Raw genomic sequence first — 22,376 nt, 5'->3', positions numbered from 1 at the left:
GTCTTAATTTTATTCAGCAACATTGAAAAAATCCTGAATTTATCCTAGTAGGTGAATTGTAACATTTTCTCCCGAGCATTAATACCCGTGTCACCAATTCTCTTATCTCTGATTGTCAACATACCCTAGTTGAAATCTTTGCAGTTGGTGTTGTGAATGACAAGACACCTAATGTCACATATTTGCATCATATTGTGGTTTTGTCTTTTTACAGTTGCTGTTCTCAAAAAATGTTTTAAAACAAGGAAAAAGTGTTATTAATAATTTCTTGATGCAACAGGTTTAACTTTATCATTACATATTTATATATCAGTCCCCCAAGGAGTATGAAATTCAATGTAAATTAGTTATTATAATGTCACCATTGCTCAAGCAAAGTATAATTTTTATAGCCTTTAATTTAATTAAGTTACAGAGCCATCACATAGAAAATCAGACTTCTCTTGCCATGCCCACCTGTCACATTCTCTCTTTCATAAATTGACAATAGTTATCTCTGATTTTTAATACTATATTTTATATAACTACCACAGAGGTTATACTGTTATAAAGTGGTGTATTATATTACATTACATCTATATGGAAAATTCTCAATTGTGCTTTCATTTCAAACTATTCCCATGGGAAACACACTAAGTATAGCTGAATTTTTAACCTCTTTTATCATGTAGCTAGAAAGCCAGACAAACTGGTTATGGGATATTGTCTGTTCTTTGTATGTGGTTATTCTGTGATCTTTGTTGTGTTATTTAATTCAATTAAAAAGTTAGTTTAAAAAGGGTTAGAGAAAAATGCTGTCAACAGATGTTGAGAGCATAAAAAAGAAAACCCTGGTAATGACTTTTTATTTCTTTTTTTTCATGTCTATTCTTTATTTAATATTATGAAAGTGACTCAAATATAAAAATATGAAACTTTTTTAGAGTAGGTAAGGTAAAATAAAGAATAATAATTTTTCACAAAAGACATTCAGAAGTAGGTCATAAGTAGCTTGTGTATAATGTAATTTGACAGTATCATTTGAGTTACACACCCACAAAGTGGTTTACAACTTATAATGTCATGAATATGTAGTTCCAAGGCAATAAAACTATGAAATTTAGATATAGAAAGATCTATACTGTTAAAAGTATAAAGCTATTAAGGATAAACAAATGTACTTCAATGTTACAATTTGAAGTCATTTTAGAAAGGAAAAAAGTTTGAATTTAGATTTCTTTTTAGTGGTTACCAAGTTGGTCAAATTGACCAACCCTGTATAGCATTAAGGTAGAAAAAGTTACAGATAAAATACAAAGTATTATTGAGAAAAAAAGGTGTGAAATTTAATTTTAAGAGGGTTTAGAGATTATGCAAATGAAATGTGAAGTGTTCAAGATGAAAAAGTATTTTTAATTTTAACATGAAAAATCACTATGCCTTTGGATTAATTAAAAAAGACTATTTTCACAGTGAAATATTTAGTAAAATATCTTATTGAATATGATTTTTTTGTTTACAAAAGATTTGTAATGTTTACTGAAGGTATACCAAATTTTGTGAAGATACGCACACTCTATTTGAAGTTATATTATGGAAACTATAACAGGTAAAAAATTATTATGCAGATGGTAAATTTGATTGACCTCATGCTAAGAGAGTTAAAGGAATCAAAATCATCATTTCCTGCTATGGGACCATTTACTTTTTGAAATTGATCTTTGGATGAATGCATTAAGCAACTTATCTTGTTTGCCTGTTTTTGTATGTGAAATGACACTTTTCATCTCCTTGACTTCATTTCCCATGTCACCAATTCTCTTTTCTCTGATTGTCAACATACCCTAGTTGATTGAAATCTTTGCAGTTGGTGTTGTGGATGACAAGACACCTAATGTCACATATTTGCATCATATTGTGGTTTTATCTTTTTACAGTTGCTGTTATCAAAAAAATGTTTCAAAACTTTAAGGAAAAAGAGTTACTAATAATTTCTTGATGCAACAGGTTTAACTTTCACTCCTCATAGGGAATTCTTCTGTCCTTAAACACTGCACTTAGGTAAAATACAGCATTAATTCCATGTGCCTCTACTTAGTGCTTGCTGTTTTAATGGTAGTTTCTGTAAAATTACTTTGGCAATATTATATTTTATTAGTTCCAACCTTCTTCTTCTTGTGTCAAACCTGCGGCAGACATCGACGACCATGGCATGCCAGACTTCTCTGTTGTCAATCCTCCTTATCAACTCGATGTTGCTCATTGAGTTTTTGGTGACATAGTTATTGAGGCTGTCGATATATTTAGTTCTTTGACACCCTCTGCTTTTCCTCCCTTCTATTTTTCCACATAGCATCTGTTTCTCTATCCCATTCTTCCTACAGATGTGTCCTAGAAATTCCATTTGTCTCTTTCTCATAGTTTTCATGAGGAGTTCCAACCCACACAGGGAAAAAAACAGAAGTGTTTAAATCATTCACCAGTAAGATAGCTCCTGTTGTCCTTATTTGTAACAACCCATTGCTCAGTCTCTTAGTGAGTAACCTGGTGCAAAAAGATATTTCTATTTAGTCCCTAATATCTATTTGGTATTCTTCCCTATTTTAAATCCTCCTTCTCAGTCTCTTACAGTGAAGTATGAAAAAAACTTTTTTTTTTCCAGTAACAAGCTACTGGAGGGGTTAAAATTGATAATTTTGTTTCAGATTGATAAAATCCAGTTGGTATGTGACTGAGTAATACAGTGGTAATTCACAGTACTAAGAAACAGACAATTTCTAATTGTTGTGACCAAGCAGATGGGTCTTGTTCTCTTTGAGATACAGGTCTGACATGATTTATCCTTGAATCTGCATATTTTTGTAAGTTTTTACATATTTTTCACATACTGTATGATACACTGCCTAACTTGCTGGTACAAAATGAGAGGCTTACACATTACACCTACAGGAAGGAAGTTTATTTGAATGAACCTTTCTGAACAACCATCAATACTCGGTGAAGAGTATTCCTTGCTGGAGATGGATATGGTCACTCATCTAGTGTTACTTTCACTTACTCTTCACCTGTCCATCTGTTTTTCCCTTTCTGTCACAGTAAGCTCAGAAAAGAGCACATATTTTAAATGTATTTCTTTACAACCCCTCATCATCTTTTCAATATGGGATTCTTGCTAACTGTTCCTATGACTATCCTCTTGTTTTATGCGTGAGAATTTTGGGAAGCTATGGTGTGGCAAGTTCCTTTTAGACCACTTTCACTGTGTTTTGTCTGATACCTTTTCAATTAACCATATTTATGCATTGTTCTTCACATGTGGAATTCGGAATGAATTTTTGTCATCAATTTTCCATTCTCATTCTTTTAATTGTTTGTCATTTACAAATTGGTGATTCTGCCCCTGTAATAAAACTTGCTTTTATTTTATAAGACCCTTCTAGATTATATTTTGGTCATTTTGAAGAGGCTGAAACATTGAATTATATTGGGACTCTTTCTTTAGTGTTGCAGCTTATGTGGATCAAACTGTTCAGGAATGAAAAATTGACTTTCCATTTTCTCCCAGGCTTCTGTTAGAATAATTTTTAGAACTTGTGCTTCAGCCATTCTTAAAGGAAATTTAAAATGTTTTTAAAAATGTTCTACCTCCTTTTGATATTCTCTGCTTCCTTTCATCCACTAGCAGGCTAGTCTTTTATATCAAAAGACTCTCAGTTTCAGGTAAGACCATTTTTATGTTGCTTAAAATCATTAAAGGATAATTATTTCATAGTGATCTAGTTATGACAAGGCACAACTCATTTTTAAGAAATGACAAAGACACTCATAAATTTATTTTTATGCTAAATAAGCACCAAATAACTAGTTATGTGATCTGATTTGCAAATATAGTCAGTGTCCACAAAGACTCATCTAGTACTATAGTCTTTGCAGCTAACTAAGCAATCAAAAAAACTTGTAATAAGGCATAGGATTACCTTGGGTGCTTTGTACATTGACATAGCATGCTTAAAATAAATTCATCAATAGCACTTGTTGTTGTTTTTTTAATTATAGTTTAATAAAGGCTACCAAGCATCTTTCTAGACATCTTAAAGATATTCATTTGGATTTATATTCTTTGGGTGTTTTTTCCAGTACTCTTTCTCCAGGGGATTTCTAACCACTCAAACATATATACACTGCTCAAAAAAATTAAAGGAACAAGCACATATTTTAGTATATTTTGTCATAACAAAATTTATGTATGAAAAACATATCCATTCATTTACAAGTGTATTTTTTAAGCTTGCAAGTGAAGTTTGAAGTAACTCAAACGAAACTCACCTCACTCAAGGAGAATTCAGTTCAAGGTACCCTATGTAAGGCTATTATGTGAAACTATTCATTCCTCATTAATTCTCAAAAAAAGACACTAGCATGGATCTTTTGTGGCTACATTTGTCAGTGTGAACCTTTATCTTATGTACTGAAGCAGTCAGATGCCATCTGACAGAGCACTAGGTGGCCAGAGCAGTCCAGATGCTGGAGGATAGCCAGACTTAAAGGAGGAGGGCACAGTGCATTGGTATGTCACGAAGCGTCATCAATCGATTTTGGCAACGCTACCAGAAAACAAACTCTAATGGCAGGAAAGCAAGTCAAGGTCATCATTGCTGCACAATAGCCAGAGAGGACCAATACATCTTGACTACTGCTCTGTGGGACAAGTTAGCTATGGCTCGGTCACTACGAAATGATCTTTAGCATTCCACTGGAACCCATGTGTCGATCCAAACAGTTTACAATCATTTGCATGAAGGATGCCTTACAGCCAGACAGCCTGCAAGAGGCATTATTCTGACAGTGCAACACTGTGTAGCCAGGTTGGAGTTTGCTCATCAGCAACTGGATTGGGAAGTTTGTCATCAGTAGGCCACCGTACTGTGGACAGACGAGAGCAGGTTCACTGTATCTTGTGATGATGAACGTGTAAGAGTGTCGAGATGCAGAGGAGAGCACTTTTCCACCTGTAACATTGTGTAATTTGATGCTCATGGAGGAGGTTCTGTAATGGTCTGGGCAGGTATATGCTTGGGTGGCTGCACGGACTTACTCATACTCGACAGGAGTGCTCTGAATGCACAACGATATAGAGACAAATTTCTAAAACTCATTGCAAGGCCTTTTGCTAGTGCTGTTGGCGATGGGTTCATTTTCATGCAGGTTGACGCACGAGCCCATGTCGCCAGACTGTGTATGGACTTCCTTGACATGGAAGGAAGAGAGACTTTTAAGTGGCCCACAAGATCTCCAGATTCAAATCCGATTGAACATTGTTGAGATATGTTGTCGAGGCATGTTTGTGAACACCAGCACCCTCCTCAGAATGTACAGGAACTATGACCAACACAGTGGATTAAAACTGTCTCTATAACCATACAGCACTTATAATACCATCTTGTAGCACATAGAGGTCAGTGTGGCTATCAGTATTTATCTGCTAGGACCATTAGGTTTCTTCCCTCACATGCATGTCATTTTCTAAAAATTGGAGTTTAATCCAATTCTAGCCACTACAGGTTCTTACTCATCTTGTGTATGGCTATGCATGGAATTTATCTGCAAACAAGACATCTGTCTAACGTTATTTACCACTCAGAATGTTCTTGGCACTCTTGAACATTGACTCTTTCATGGCAGTTGGTTAGAGAAATTCTCACCAATGGTCATCTGGCATAAAAGCCAATCTTGTGGAACAGCAATAACTGTGAAGGGTATTTGAAAGTGATCTTTGTTCAACTACCTAACCATTTCTATTGGTGCTCTGAAAGTGAGATTTGTAGTAGTACAACAAAGGCTTGTTATTTTTTATCAAACTGACCTTTTGCTCTCCATATTGCAAAAAACCCAAATATATTTGTTAATGTCCTGATGTGTTTCATTATTAATCTGGATTGCTTGGCACAGTTTGCTGCTGTTCAAATTACTGAGAAACTTAGTGCACTTATCTCAGTTTCACAAAAAGTAATCTCAAGAAAATGTGATAAAGGAAATGGGAAATACACACTGACTTAATGTAATTCTAATACCTAAAATATGATCATAAAAACAGAGGGGAAAATGAAGGTCCATATGGCAATAATATTGTGTGTGTGTGCTATAGGCCTAACTTCCATGCATGAAATAGTCATTATTTGTTATTGATCTAGGCCAAGATATCTTAAGTAACGTTTTGGACCCACTTACTAAATATTTTTAAACTTTTTTCCTTTGTTAGGGAAAGTCATTTTGTAGATACAGTATAGTGATTTATGTTATCAATATATTGTTTTGTTTCTTTGTGTTCTTCAAACTTTTCTTTCAGGTCTAAAATGAAAGTCGTAAAAAAGTTAGTTTGTGGTTTTACTTGTAATAATGATAGCTAGATACAAATAACAACACCCTTTACAGTAAATAAATTTACTCAGAATAAGTATTGTGTGAGATATTGGTTAAATGTGGGTATGTATTTATTGTACAAGAAAACTTGCAAGCTAAACATTGTGTTGAAATATAAATGTTTTATTAACCAATAAGGTTTACTGTTCTTTGAAAAGCTCTTTGTTAGGTAGAATGGAAATAATAAACTAAAGAAAATGTTTAAAAGTAATGGATTAAAATTGTGTGTGTAAATCACCAATATGAGAACAGTGTCTGTTGTGAATATGTTTGTTGGCTTGTTTTATATGGTGACATGTTGTAGTGTAAGTTCAGCAGCTAATCAAGTATGGAGTGACTTGTCCAGTAATCAAGCTGAAATAATTTGTGAAATAAATATTATTTGGGTTTAAATACATGGGACAGGAGCTTAGCTCTGGCAAAAGCACAGTATTTGGAGAAAGATATAAGACTTTAACATCTGTTATTAACAAATCATTAATGCTTTGTTTGGTAATGCATGATCATTTTGAATTTCTTTTAATAACTACTTCATAGTATTTTTGTTTTGTTTGAATAAATATTGTTTTTGATAATTCATGTTACTGTTATTGCTGTAATGTTTTATACAACTGTTTTTTAATGAAATAAAATAAAACATTAGTGGTGAATTTTTACTCAATTAAATATTTGGTTAAAATTGGTAAATAATATCCTTGAAAATGATAGATTCTAGAAACATTCCTGGATTTTTTCTGTGTAAACTGTTATGTTGTATTATGCTTCTAATTAATAGATAAGAACAATGAAGTTATTTGAAGTAATAAACCTGTGTGTTTGGTTACTCTGAAAAATTCAGTGTATTTTATTTTTTATAGTCAGAATAATTTGATATTTGCAAAACATTTTATAAGGAAGTGTATTCATTGTTTCATTCCTGCCTTTTCTCACAGACGTAAGGTTTACAGTATTATAGCTAAAGCAGGAATTGAGTTACCTAGGTTTGCAGTTCTTGATAGAGATTCTCCTAATTCAACAGGTGAGTGTAATTGTAGTCAGTGAAACAGAGATGGTTTATTACAAGTTTTAAGCTAAAATAACAGCAAATTATACTTTATGGTTAATTTTAATTGTTGAATTAATGTGGAACATTTTTATTTATGAGCAAAAGAAACCATGTTAGATTATTTTCAGATATTTTTTGCTGTAAAAGTTTAATTTCATGGTGTAATAATTAAGGTAAACTTAGGGCTTAAAGTTTTGAATGTTGTTAGTTTTAGCTGACCAAGGTACTTGTTGATTTGTTAAAGGTTTTATTTTGTTTTCAATTAATTTAATTCTTAGATAATTTTGAGTTCTTTTTTCACTTTTTAGTTTTGTGTTGATAACTACTTATTCAGTTTGGTGCAATGGTTACTGTTCCTTCACCTCATATTAACACATGCTTGGTAATTTTGACCTACCATGTGACCTCTTTTTTTTAGGAGGGACTGCTGGTATAACTTATAACTAACAAGGAATAGTGCTCTTACAATTAAACTGAAAACTGTAAGATGAATAAAAGAATATTTTTCATCTTTTCATGAAAATCACCTTGTGCTAGGACTATTCAGTGCTCTGGTTCCTATATTCTTGGACAATTCTTTGGTAAACCTATATACATAAAAAATCTTTTTTTTTTTATGTACAAACATATGTAATGTTTACACAAAGCTTGCCAAATTTTGTGAAGATATGTTTACCAAAGTAATAGTTATAGTATAAATACTTTTAGATTACCTGGTAGTTACAAGGTTGGTTAAAATGTCTAAGTCTGTACAAAAAAAAGTTAAAAAGTAGTGTTACAGTAGATTAATAATATTGATGATAATAGATTGTTTAATCTTAATTTTTCACACTTTAAATGAGCTTGTAGACAAACCACAGTGAAAATTAATATTCATTGATAAAACACACACACACACACACACACATCAGTGAGTGTTCTAAATGACAGTGCTTCACAGGCATAACACTTGTAATATGTTGAAAAGAATTTTATCAACTTTACCAGATTTTTTTCAGAATAAAATAAGACAATATCATTTACACAGTTCTGTAATACTATCCATTAGAATACACATCCACTGATTATGTTACTATTGATTATAAAAAATCCAACAGCAAGTGTCAGAGAGAAGTTCTGATATTTTTGGAAAGACAGGAAGAGATGGGGCTTTTTTTTTATATATTACTAGAAAAAGAAAGTTAAAGACTAAAATTTTATATTCTAGTTTGCAAGTATCTTTAATAATATTAGTGGAACACTCAGAAAATCGGACCTGGCATGGCTAGATGGGTTAAGGCATTCGACTCGTAACCTGAGGGTTGCGGGCTCAAATCCCCATAGCACCAAATATGCTCGCCTTTTTATCCATGGGGGCATTATAATGTGATGGTCAGTCCCACTATTTGTTGATAAAAGAGTAGCCCAAGAGTTGGCAGTGGGTGGTGATGACTAGCTGCCTTCCCTCTAGTTTTATACTGCTAAATTAGGGACAGCTAGTGCAGCTTTGTGCAAAATTAAAAAAACTAAACAAAAAACAAACATATTCAGAAAATCAACATTATAATAGTAGAAAATAAAACCTAAAACAATTGATTCAGAGTGAATTATACAGTACAGAGAAATTAACATGAGGATTTATTTAAATATTTTGTTTGAAACTTAAGGAAATTAAAATTTAAGTAACATTAAACTTTTAGTTATCAACTGCATTGAGATGTCAAGCTTACTGATATAGATTGATAACAAATATAATTAAATTTTAAATGTGACTGTGCAAATAAAGTTTGACATGAACACTGTGCTCCATTTTGTATGCATGGGTTTAACTGCATGTCAACATTGGAATGTGAGTTTACATATCAAATATTGAGAAACGTTTGGTAAGTACAATATGTGTATTCACAATGCTTATCTAAGTACAGTATTAGTGATAAATCATAATAGAACATTATTTTAAAAATAAGGTTATTTCATACTCATTAACCCTTTGTCACATGTCACCATTTTTTAAATCCTTTCTGTGTATGGTACTGTGTTGCATTCAACATTTAATTAAACCATTTTATTATCTATATATGTCAGTGATATTAATATTATAATGTATAGTTTAAATGTTTATAGTATTTAAGATTCGTAAGTAAATATTAAATAAACAAACTAACTTAAACTGCAAGTTTTGTGTCACATGATCTCATACTATGAAGAATCTCAACTTGAGCAATAGTTTACTCTTAGCCACATAAGCTGGCAATGTACATTAGTATCTAGACACTAATGTATATGTTTGAACTATTAACATGTGACATTCAAATCTGCAGCTGCATTCTCCAGAAAATGGATATAAATTTTCTGACCTTTGATGGTTGCCGTGCGCACGTTCTATATTTTGCCTTGAGATTTATCGTGTACTTGTAGTTAATTGACATAAGTGTATATAGTCATTAAGAAGGTCTCAGTTTACACTGTACTCCCCCCAACAATTAATGTGAAATTGGCACAGTTTTCCTCAAGATTTACATGTAACTGCTATTAGTATTGTTGTCTGCTTGATCAATTACAATCTATATCATTGTTTCTTATTTAAATATGCTGTAGTTAGAGAAACAGTTAAATTGTATCTAAATCTTAACTTTTATGCTTTAGTTAATTATGTATTATGTGTACTTTAAAAAATCATATTATAATATTTAATTTATCTCTGGGTTTGTGACAGCTTATGAACAAGATAACACTTCTACCTACCATCTATTTAGGCATCTTGCATCTGTGAAGAATCTGCTGAAATAAATTCTAAAAGTCCTATGGAAATCAGTTGACATATAAAGATAAATTATAAAAGATTAAGCTTTTTTAAAGAAAAATTAAAAATAAACTGAGTAAAAAGAAAAATGTGAAATTACAAGTATAAGAAAAAGACTAAGACTAGTGGATTTACAGAGTTAAAGGTATTGTTATCTTGGATGAGTCTCTGATTTACTGTGCTACATACATTATGTATTACAATTTCAAACAGTCAGAAATCGTAGTTTTAATTTAGATGTTAGTTAAATATTACTGCGAATCAAATTTTTTGATATTTTCCAACAAGATTGATACAATTTTCTTAACATAAATGTGTTTTAATATACAAATAACAATTTTATACTAACAGTTATTACAAGTAACAATTTATATACGGGAGTTTTACAGACTTAAAATACTGAGTCTTCTATCTGGTTTTGGGACCAAATATTTATCAACGCTCACAGAGAATGAATTTATTTTATGTTGATATGCAGACACACTTCTCTTGATGACTTGAAGCATGTGCAAGTTTTTCACTGATGACAATTTCTAATGTCCTCATAGAAATACTAACATCCGAAGTTAATTCTCTGAAGTTGATAATTTTGTAATTTTGAAACTCGATAAGCATTCCTGGTCAAATATATGTAGTTTTTATATTAATAAACATTGATGACAATTATAGCTTCTGAGGCTTATTGTATACTGAGTGTAGGTGATCAACAATATTTTATTAGTCTTCACATGTTGAGATGGCTACCTTTTATATTCATTGGGCAAGATTCTCAAATACTGCTCCAATGAGAATAAGCTTGTATTTTCATAAAATGTATATTGTTGATTCTTACTCTTGAGAATTTTCTACAAATTTAGAGGACAGGCAATACATAACCAACAGTGTATGTCACATGCAGAAAGGAAAACAATACTGAAACAAGCATAGGTACTAAAATAAACGTATAATGGTAAATTTGTTACAGGATGTAGGTACTTCCATTTTTAGGTTTCAAGTATTTCATTGCAAAGTATGTTGATGACAATAGGTGGTTAGTAATACAGTAAAGGCAATGGAAATTAAAATGTAGATATTTACTGTAATTTAAAAAACTTCTGATATTCATTTATAAGGTTCTAGAGTTTACGTAAATGAAGTGTGAAAACTGTATGAATTAAAATAGTAATTTTAATTCTTCATATCAAGATCACCTTGTAGGTGTGTACTGTTATATCCAAATGCAAATAACTACATAAAATATTTTAAATTTTTGAAACTACATGTGCTCTTAGGAACATCTTTGTTAACTTTCAACTAATTTCACTCACTGGGTTCATCTTTGCAACCACATATGGCAAGAACATTATCTTCTTTCTGATACCAAATCCAGCTGTTATAGGGTTAAAAGAAATGTTTTAACATAAGTGAGAACATTGAACTAAAATGGTAATAATTGACTTTCAGAAAAAGAGTTGATTGAAGCAGAAGATCATGTGGAGGTCAATGGAGTTGTTTTCAACAAACCATTTGTGGAAAAACCTGTCTCTGCAGAGGACCATAATATATTTATCTATTACCCAACATCTGCAGGTGGTGGGAGTCAGAGACTGTTTAGAAAGGTATGCCCTATTCTGTTTTTCTCTTTTTGTTTTCAAATCTTTATTGATTTAAACTATAACAGTTTGAAATGTTCATTTCTTAGCATGAAACTTTGGTTATGGACATACAGACAAAGCTTTACAAAGTAAAGTATTATCCATTTCTGATTTCGTACTGTTTATGTTTCAGGATGAATGTTGAAAATTCATCTGTAATTGTTATATATAAAATTTCATTATAAATATAAATATTTATGTATATTCCCAAGCCATACAAGTGTAGTCATTGTTTTTAAAATTCTGGTTACAAATTTGGGTGTGATGTATCTGAAGGTTCTTTTAACTTGAAATGGTTCCCACTTGAACTGTTTTGAATTCAAGTGACAAAATGAGAAAATTTACTTTGATTTTTATTAAACATAGGAGGATGGCTTGGAATGCTATTTTGTTGGTTAGACTCAAATTCAGTAACAAAATCCAAATTTATTCAGAATTGTTTATAAATATTATTGATGGAGATTTCTGAAGCACATTTTGCAGGTTTAGTGTTTATTATTTGAAACTACACCATAAGAAAAACTTAAGTTGTATGTTAACATTCTTGCACACATATTTGAAAAATATGAAAACCAGGTTAAAGATATTTCACACACACACACACACACACACACACACACACACACACACACACAAACAGGAGTTTCTGCATATGGTTAAAACACTAGAAAACTTGCAAAGAATAACTTCTTATATTGGACAGTAGAAGTCCTATATACACAGCATATTTATATATAGGTTTGTGTAAGAACATTTTTTTAGGAACAGATTTTTAATGACACTTCAAAACTGGAAATGTTAGAAATTTGTTTAAATATTCTTTGCAAGAACATAGGAAACAGTTCTAAGAAATATAAAATTAGTTTTATCTTTTCTATTTAATTTTCAACCCAAGTCAGGACTTCTATATTTAATATATGATATGACATTTGTATCTGTAAATATATAATATACATTAGTTTTGTTTGTAATCAGTTAGTGAGTTTTGTATTGAAGGAAAGAGTTATAACATTTTAAACACACAGCTTATATCTGTTTATTTCTTAGATCGGTAGCCGCAGTAGTGTTTATTCTCCGGAAAGCAGAGTAAGGAAAACTGGATCCTTTATTTATGAAGAATTTATTCCTACAGATGGAACTGATGTAAAGGTAGGGCTTATGATAATTTAATTCTGTTGTGTGAAAGTAATAAGAAATGTAGCATTGCTATGAACTTATTCTGTAATATAATTGGTATACCATACAGAAACACCTTCAATAACAACTGAAATTGTGTGTTGCAGTGCATCTTTGCATTATACATTATCAAAACTTTCCTGAAAAATTCAAAGTTTGATAAACCAAAACATTTCAAAGTTAAGCCACTTTCATTTATCAAAAATTGTCTGAACAATTCATTTTTTCTCTCACACTCATTGATCATTGCTCATTAAAATTCAAATATAGCTCAAAAATGTTTTTTCACATAAATTATTTATCTGAAAAGAGTAAACAAAAACGGGGCATGATTTATTTATTTTTTACAACTGTGAAAAAAATTAGTGAATGGTATGTATGAATTGGCATGTGTTGTGTTACCAAATATTCAGAATAAAATAAAATATCTTTGGTTTTAACTTGAATTCAAGTATTTGGTCACCCTGACAGATGTGCTGTGAGTGGTCCATTCACAACTCAGATTTGATTAAGTGGTCTTATCACAAGCACATTATTCTGTGGATTACAGTTTGTTTTCTACAAATAATAATTTTTATGTAGTTTAAATAGTGTTTCAGCTCATTCCAAATCTCCACTGAATATTTAATTTAAAATAATCTATTTTCTTACTATAATAAGGACGAAAGTTATTTCAGACATTAAAATTATATAGTGCTTGTTTAGTTATATGATATTATTATTAACTTTTAATCAGAATGAGCTAATTACTTAGAAGAAAACCAAAAAAATTAACCTGGTAATGAGTATAGTTAATTGTATTTTTATTATTTTCTTATATGTAAAAAAAATTAAAATTCATTTTTTCATTACTTTTTAATAGTTCTTCTGATGTGATACATAACCTCCAATCACATCGAGCTTTTCTTATTCAGTGCTGCCCTCTTTATGCAATCTTTTTTTCTTGTTTATCAGCCTTGAGGCTCCCACCTAATCTTGCATGTTTCCAATGATATTGCTGTGTTGTATATCCAGTAACTTGCAAACAATAGGGGATTGATACCATCTCCTAGCACAGCTCTCTTTTGCTGTTCATATTATATTATTAAATCATCACTTCTTTATACAGCCCACACATTAAGATGTTTTTTTGTTTTGCTCATGTGAGATTTTTCAATATTAATGATCAATTGAAGTATGTACTAAACTAACTATTGGACAATTTTTTTAAACAATTTTGCATCTGCATATTTGTGGCTGTCATTTGCTATAACACGAATTACACAAAGTTAGTCATTTTCATACATTCTAGTGCAGAACATTATAAAGACTACCATAATGGCATCAAGTGCTTCTTTGTCTGTCAGGAGACAGGACTGTGCGGCAGGTGGTGGAATATTGCATGTGATCTGGGCCTTTTCCAGACCATGATGTGAACTTCTCTCTTCTTTTATATTTCCTTGGACATTGGTTTTAAGCAGTCTTTTTCAGTCACCTAAATTTGCAAACAGTTCTTTTTTTCCAGTGCAGACATGAATTTACCTCAATATTCTGTGTCCTTCTGTGAATTTTCTTCTCAGGTATGTTACCTTCTTTTCCTTCATCATATTTATTGTCATTATTTACTTTACTTTCTTCAGAATGTTGTTTTTGCTCCTTCCACCACATGCAAGTCCATGTTGAAAGTTTTTTGTCTCAACTTCAGACTTGTTCTGGTATGCCTCATCTTTGTTGATTTTTCAGGCTCTGGTGGTTTCCTGAGGTTTGGGGTTTTACCCTCTATTAGTCATTCTCAGGCTCAGTTTTCTTGCCTTTGCCTTTCCCATGTACTGTTTTTTTTTTATCCTCTATCAGTCTCATTTTAGAAGCACTCCACTGTTCCTCTTAATGGCTGTCAGTGAACATTCTTACCCTTATGTTTTGTAAACTGATGAGTTCTTCCTCAGCCTTCTCCATTCTCACTAGGTTAATCTATTACTGAAATATGTTGTGGAGGATGCCCTTCTTGTTTGGGTATCTTTCCCTCTTTTATTTCAAGGATCTTTCCCTCATTTCTTTCCTTCACCAATGAGTTTATGGTCTTTGTAGGTATGGGCTGAGGTTATTTGCCAACATTTTTCCTTAGCTACCCTTATTTTCCATCTCTTCCAGGCTATTCCTTTTCTGTTTCATGTCTTTTCTGCTCCCTGTTTTCCATCTCATTCCTCTTGTTTCTTTCATCCTGCCAGCATCTCTCCAAAACTGTCAACCCTTTTGACCAAGGATGCTGTCCAAAGGTTTTCACCCTTCTCCAGGATTTTGTTTTTGTCTAATCATCACTCCCCAGTACACAGAGGGTTGGCATCCAACTGTTTTTCAGTCCTGTCTCCATTAGTTTCTTGATCTTAGTTTACTGTGATGACTCCTCCCACCCTCTGTTGGTCTAGATGACCAAGATCGATGTCTCTGATGTTTATCTTCATATTCCTATCTTCCAGACATCCCAGTTTTGACTTCAGCCTATACATGACAATTAAGATTATTAGTTCTGAGCCTTTCCTTTTGGCATGGTGTCAGACCTATACTTTTGTCTTGTTGTATAGAGTGCACTTTTGAACATCATATTCATGGTTTGACATGAAGAATGGTTGAGACTCTTCATGTGCAACCTTCTTGTCCCAATCTATTTACTCACCCTTCTTAGAAATTTATTAGCAAAAGTAGCATATTTAATGTCATCACAGATTATATTTTCTGCTGTTGGTCTCAGCATTCATTCTTCTCATTTTCTTTGTCCTTCCTCTCTCCATCTTATCTGTGTTCTTTACATGGCTTTATATCAATAACTTGTTACCAGGTGGCTCTCTCAGATACTTTCTGGGTTCTTCTTCTGTAACTCTTTCCATTCATCTTGCCTACTGGATTGGGATTTTGTTGTTATTCTCTATGCCATTACACTACCTCCTTTGAATCCCACATTCAAGCTGGGAAAGCTAGATGTGATAAGAATAGGCAAGTATATTGCAAATACATTTTCAGTGTTGGAAGATGTTAACTTTTTTCCATAAAATCAATAGTAACTTAATGTTTGGTCAGTTTTAAATATATGTTAGTCTTATATTAAGCTAATGATGGAAAACAATCTCCAAGAAAATATAATAATAAAGATAAGTAACAATAATAAATATCGAGTATTTTGTACTTATGGAACAGTCAAACATTATCTGTTGGCTTCAAGTACTGATGCAGATTTATTGTTTGTTGAACAATATAGTATCAGTATAAGTATGTATACATAGAACATTCAATAAACCTACCCAAAAAATGTGACCAATTAAAACTTGTTAATGATTTTGACAGTGTAACTTTAAACGAGCATGAGATCTAACTTACTAAAACAAGGTTTGGACATGAGATCAAAGGACAATAGCAAGAGTACAGCAAGAAACTAATATTTTGGTAGACATAAAATAATAATGAAATAAACACTTAAATCATGTAATAAACTGCTATAATACTGGTTCTGTAATAAAAGCATACTGGTTTTAAATGTAATTCAAACAAAATATGTTCAGTGTACTGTGAGGTGTGTCTGACTATTATTTCAACTAAACTGCTTTCATTTAATAAGACATAAAGCAAACAAAAGAAAATAACAAAAAGTTGAAATCATTTGGAAAAAGATGAAAAGCTAATGCAGTAGGCTTTCAGAAAGTAAATATAAGAACTTTAAAGTTGCAACAGTTATAAATATCACTAGCAAAATTAATGTAAGTTGAGTGAAAACTTAATGTGATACTATATATATGAAACTATTTATATGGCTAATATTAACTAGGAATAATAAGAGCTAAAACTAAACAGGTTAAACCAGTGGCAGTCTGTAGACCAAAACTGTTTGCTATTATCTTAAGCAATTTCCACAGTCATTGTAGTTCATGCTGGTTTTGATTCTGTTTCTTTCATTTTTTTCATATAGGAACATTATTTTATATACAAGCTAAGGTACTGATCCTTTGTTTGAGTTAAGAACTGAAGTATATGTGAGATGGATGCCATGATAAATAACACAGATCTTAACATTTGAAGAGTTTATTTATAAATAATATATTGCTACAATATTCATTATTACCTCACCAAACATTTTTGTGTAAGCTTTAAGAACTCACGAAGTATCTTGCTTAAAACATGTTATACACTGTTTAAATATATGGGTGACTTTGAAGGAAGAGGTAATGGGTAAAGTAGTGGTGGTAAGTGTGCTTTCTGTTTCCTGCTTTTAATACCAGCTCTTAGTGTCCTTCCACAATATTTTACATGATCAGTTAATTGGCAGTCATTGGCCACAGATGGGTCTTAAGGGTCGAAGATGAAAGGTCACAGGTCAAAGTAGGAAGTGGATATAACTCAAGAAATGGTTCTATATCAATATTATGGTGGCTGTTGGAGTAGCAACTTCAGTTGAGTTTGTTATTGTAATAATGATGGACTTTTTTTTCATTGTTTTCCTCCAGAGAGAGTGACAGCACACTTTCTGAGATATATAAGACATTTGTGTGCCCTCTCCCATGATGTTTTGTGTTACAGAAAGTCAAATAAAAGATTTTTTTTTTAATACGTAATGATGTGGTACCATTTATGAATTCAGTTAATGTTAACTAATGTCAAAGGTAAAACATGATCAGTAACATTAGTAATGTGGGTGGAAGGGTTGTGAAACATCTATTAACATGGCTTTTGTTCCAAACTATCATCTTGTATATTTCGGTTGAGATTCGCTCTTTGACCGAGGAGTAGTTAAATAAGGTACATACAGATGCAATTTGTTTACTTTATATATAGTTTGTTATAACTTAAAAAACAAGCTGAAACAAAAATAAACAAAAAATGCTGAACTAATTGAAAAAATCCCAGGGTACAAACTATAATGTGGAATTATAAAATGTAACATGGGTTTTGGAGGCGACTGCAGAAGAAAAACCCACATTGTGATGGGGATACACCATCTATGAGTCTTAACCTCCGTTTGCCAGTCTCACATAAGAAATAAAAGATAGCAATAGATATAGAAATAGAAATTAGGAGAGTGAGATGTTAGTGCTCAAGCCCACAATGTACCACATCTGTGTCACTGTTCACTGCCTGCAGACAGTTGTGTGAAGATAACTGCTCTTCAAACTAAAGAAGAAAAAATTAATCGAACTAAAAATAAGAAAATAATGTACCACCATTTGAGGATAAGTAAGTTGAAAACTTACCTCTTGAAGTTAGCTGGGGGCTGAAATGCTACAAATGATAGGAAAGTTTGTTTGACTTTAAGAATATTGTCTACTTTCCACATGGGTCCAGACTTCAGGGACATCCTGTATATATACTTACTTATTATTTCAAAGAAAACACCAAGATTCAAGAAATTGATGCAACTCAAAAGTACAGTATCTTGTACACCATTTATGGAATATCATATTTTGGGGTTATATTTAAACACACTGACAATTACCCATCCTTCACTAACCTTTTTTATTGTTAACTTAGGTGTTAATGCTTTAGTGCATTAAAAAAGTTATCTCAAAATTGAATGTATTTAAAACAAGGAGAACCATTTAGTGTGTTGTTTGTTTGTTTTTTATAGGAAAGAAATGGTGGTTTTGGATGAAATAAAATTAAAACTAGATTATTAAAAGGACCTGAAAAAAAGTACATTTTCTCAAATAAATGGCACAAAATTTGAAATTCCATCACCCATCAAAACACACTAAAGACAGTTATTATTTTAAGAATTCTTGATGATTTAGTTTTGGAAGTGGGAGATTGAACATCTTTGAGCTGATAACATTTTTGTAATTCCTAATTTGATTTGATTTTTCATTGGTAGGATTTGTTGATAAAAGCATTCTGTGTAGCTGTCAAAATCAGTTCTTACACTTTGCTCTCAAATTTCTTTCACTGTAAATTTGGTATTGATTATATATATGTAATGTGGTGTCAAATAAATATATATGAAGGTTTTAGTATTATAATTATTAACATTAGAATCATAGAAACATTTCTATGTCAGTGTTGTAGCTTTGGATTGGTTTCTAGTTGGTGCAGCTATTTTAAATATGTATTTCCAGAAGCTAAGGGTTTTGAAATATTACTAGTAGAAAATGTTTAATGAAGTGGAAATTCAGAAGTTCTTAATAACTATGTACAGTTTTTTAAATGTTTAATTTTTCCATTTTGTACAGGTATACACTGTGGGACCTGATTATGCTCATGCAGAAGCTCGCAAGTCACCAGCATTAGATGGTAAGGTTGAACGAGACAAGGAAGGCAAAGAAGTAAGGTACCCAGTCATTCTTGGAAATACAGAGAAGTTAATAGCCAGAAAAATATGTTTGGCATTCAAGGTAATAGTAGGTGTAAATATAATTCAAAATTTAATTTATTCATTTGCTTTTAGGCCTGGCATGGCCAGGTGGGTTGAGGCGTTCGACTCGTAACCTGAGGGTCGCAGGTTTGAATCCCTGTCGCACTAAACATACTTGCCCTTTCAGTCATGGAGGCATTATAATGTAACTATCAATCCCCCCACCCTTCGTTGGTAAAAGGGTAGCCCAAGAGTTGGCAGTGGGTGGTGATGACTAGCTGCCTATCCTCTAGTCTTACACTGCTACATTAGGGACAGCTAGTGCAGAAAATCCTTGTGTAGCTTTGCGCAAAATTCAAAAACAAGCAATTTGTTTTTAAGTTTAATGAAAAAACAATGATGTATCTAAAGGAATTCTCCCAATTTTTTGTCCTTGATAAACTATAATCTGCTATATGAACATATTCAACTCCATGTTAATTTTAAGATGAATAAAGTGTATATAGTGAGTTGTGACAAATGTTAAGTAAATATACATAAAAAAGAACTGAAACTAAATATAAGCTTTGATTTTATTTCATATATTATTCAAAAGGAAAGCTCATACAGAATTCTGTAAAATTTAATATCATTTGTATTCATAATTATAGCTGTATACTTCTGAATTAATTGTTGTTTTATAGGAGCTCTGAATAGTGCTTTGTATTTATATCAATGTACAGTTTGACTGGTATTGATAACAGATTGCTTTTAATCTTTAAATAGTGTCATGCATGTTTTGTTATGCATAAAGGGAAGCAAGTAGGAAAATGTTCGACCTTGCCAGCTAAGGCATTCATTTGTTCTTGGGTGCAACAGTTTACTGTTTATAATTAGTGAAATTTAAGTTGATGAAAGTTCTTGAAAAAGCATGCAAAATCAGTGTCTGTAAAATAGACAAAAGTTGTAAAAACTAATTGTATTGGTATTGGCTAAAACAGTCTTAAATATGGCAGTAAGAAAAACATTTTTAACCATGGTCTTTATACATAAAGTCTAAAGCTCAGTTGTTAGTTGCTTGTTCAGAGCAAACTTTGAGTTTTTAATTATTATTTTACCAATTTATTTAAATAAAAGGAATCGAAAGCTAAATAATACTTTGAGATATAATATACTCAATAATGTTAATTTTATTAAAATATGTTGATAGTAAGATGCCTCAATTAACTTTAGAATGTAACTTGGTAATATTTTGTGACACATGCAGAAAGGAATTAAATATGGCACCAGTAGTCACAGGGTCAAGACTTTCATACAGATTGCTTCATCAAAGATCAAAATTATCAGAGGAGAGATGTCTCAAAACATCTGTTATATCATTTATCATTTTTATGTACCAGGTTTTGCCCATTATCTTATTTTGATTTAATTGTACCATAATATTTTGTGTATGACTTTAAAATTAAAACCATCCCTGAGATTCTAAAGTACATCTTGTTCAGATGTCAAATTCCTTATACCTAGAACAATCTGAATTCTTGAGTTACCTTACTTTTTTTTTTCAGCTACTGTTTAAAATTGTTGACTTTTTTAAATTCTCTGTGAGCTATATGTGGTTAATTCATATACATAATGAATAGTGAACAAAAACAAATTTTCTCTGTCTAAAGTGTTGAAATGAGTCAAGATCATGGAGAATCTGTTGTAAAACAGAGAAGAATAACAGATTTTCTACTTATCTTAATATTTAGCTGTCTCTGCCTTTTAAGTAGGTGTATTGTGATTCTTCACATAGTTGTCTAGTTTGACACTAGCTGTCTCTGTGTATTAACTGGATGTATTGTGATTCTTCACATAGTTGTCTAGTTTGACACTAGCTGTCTCTGTGTATTAACTGGATGTATTGTGATTCTTCACATAGTTGGTCTAGTTTGATACTAGCTGTCTCTGCGTATTAACTGGATGTATTGTGATTCTTCACATAGTTGTCTAGTTTGATACTAGCTGTCTGTGCCATTTAACTGGATGTATTGTGATTCTTCACATAGTTGTCTAGTTTGATACTCAGTATAACTATCGGTTTAACATATATGAAAATGTATCAATATGTCCTTCATTTTAAAAGTTTTCTTTTAAAGAATAATGAAATATAATATGGCAACCACACTAAATCTTCCATATCCAGTGGAGATGAGTTTTGCTTATTACCATAACTTATCAGGCTGGCTGATATAGAACAGGTGTTGTAGTTGTTAGACTATTTATGTTGTAAACTTTCATGAACAGTGATTATTATGAACTAGATTAAGTAAGTTAATTGTAATACATTTTACTTCCTTCATTTATAAGTTAATGAATACTAACACAATGTTTGTTTTATTTGAATTAACTTTACCATCATTCATAAGAACTGATGAACCATTAAGCTAGTCTTGGTCCTATAATAGGTCAAGAAATAACAGTATCAGTGGGAGAAAACTTAGCATTTCTAAGAACTTCATAGTGAAAGTTATGAAAAATATGAGTTAGTATGTGAACTGGACTACATCTACCATCTGATCCATTGTGGCCTTTCTCCCAGTACCAGGGCTTATCAGGCTGGCTGAAATACAAAAGATGTAATATTTAAGATAAGCTTAGAATGCTGTGTAGGAATACAATTTAGTGTTGTTCCCCAGTACATTATGAAATAAATTAAGACAGTGAGTAGACTAGAGCAGTAGTAGCTAAAATTAAGTAAATCAAAAATTTAGACATGCAAGTAGTTGAGGTTTTGTTTCTTCTTTATGCTACTGTAATTCTTACTGTTCTATCCTCCTATAAGTTTTTCAAACTGCAGTTTCGGTGTTTGGTGTGTTGCTGATGTGAGGTGTTGTAGTGTAACATCACTGTGCTCTAATTAATATTCAAGTGTTTTATTTGAACAACAGAATTTTAAAAATCAAAATTGAAAAACTAGTATTTAATATCCTATTCCAAAACAAGTAAAATGTTTTAAATATCTTTGTAAATATTTTCAAGTATAGTGGTAAATATTCATATTATCTTCCT

The 22,376-nt window shown here is 31.7% G+C and overlaps 1 protein-coding gene across 50 annotated transcripts in view; it reads left to right on the top strand.

Annotated features, from left to right (window-relative positions):
• The window catches only part of LOC143249819 (inositol hexakisphosphate and diphosphoinositol-pentakisphosphate kinase-like), a 153,197-nt gene that overhangs the window by 19,064 nt on the left and 111,757 nt on the right, over positions 1-22,376 (top strand). For all 50 annotated transcript variants that reach the window (XR_013027961.1, XR_013027962.1, XM_076500338.1 and 47 more), the window contains 4 exons: positions 7,332-7,417; positions 11,670-11,824; positions 12,908-13,009; positions 19,225-19,386. Coding sequence is in view for 48 of the 50 variants with exons in the window: in XM_076500338.1 (XP_076356453.1) it covers positions 7,332-7,417; positions 11,670-11,824; positions 12,908-13,009; positions 19,225-19,386 (505 nt within the window). In the remaining 2 variants the exon portion in view is untranslated. The remainder of the gene's footprint in view (positions 1-7,331; positions 7,418-11,669; positions 11,825-12,907; positions 13,010-19,224; positions 19,387-22,376) is intronic.

The sequence above is a fragment of the Tachypleus tridentatus genome, chromosome 4 (assembly GCF_004210375.1).
Source record: "Tachypleus tridentatus isolate NWPU-2018 chromosome 4, ASM421037v1, whole genome shotgun sequence".
NCBI classification, from domain to species: domain Eukaryota; kingdom Metazoa; phylum Arthropoda; class Merostomata; order Xiphosura; family Limulidae; genus Tachypleus; species Tachypleus tridentatus.
The sequence above is the reverse complement of the archived record's forward strand: the minus strand, read 5'-3'. Positions and strand labels throughout refer to the sequence as shown.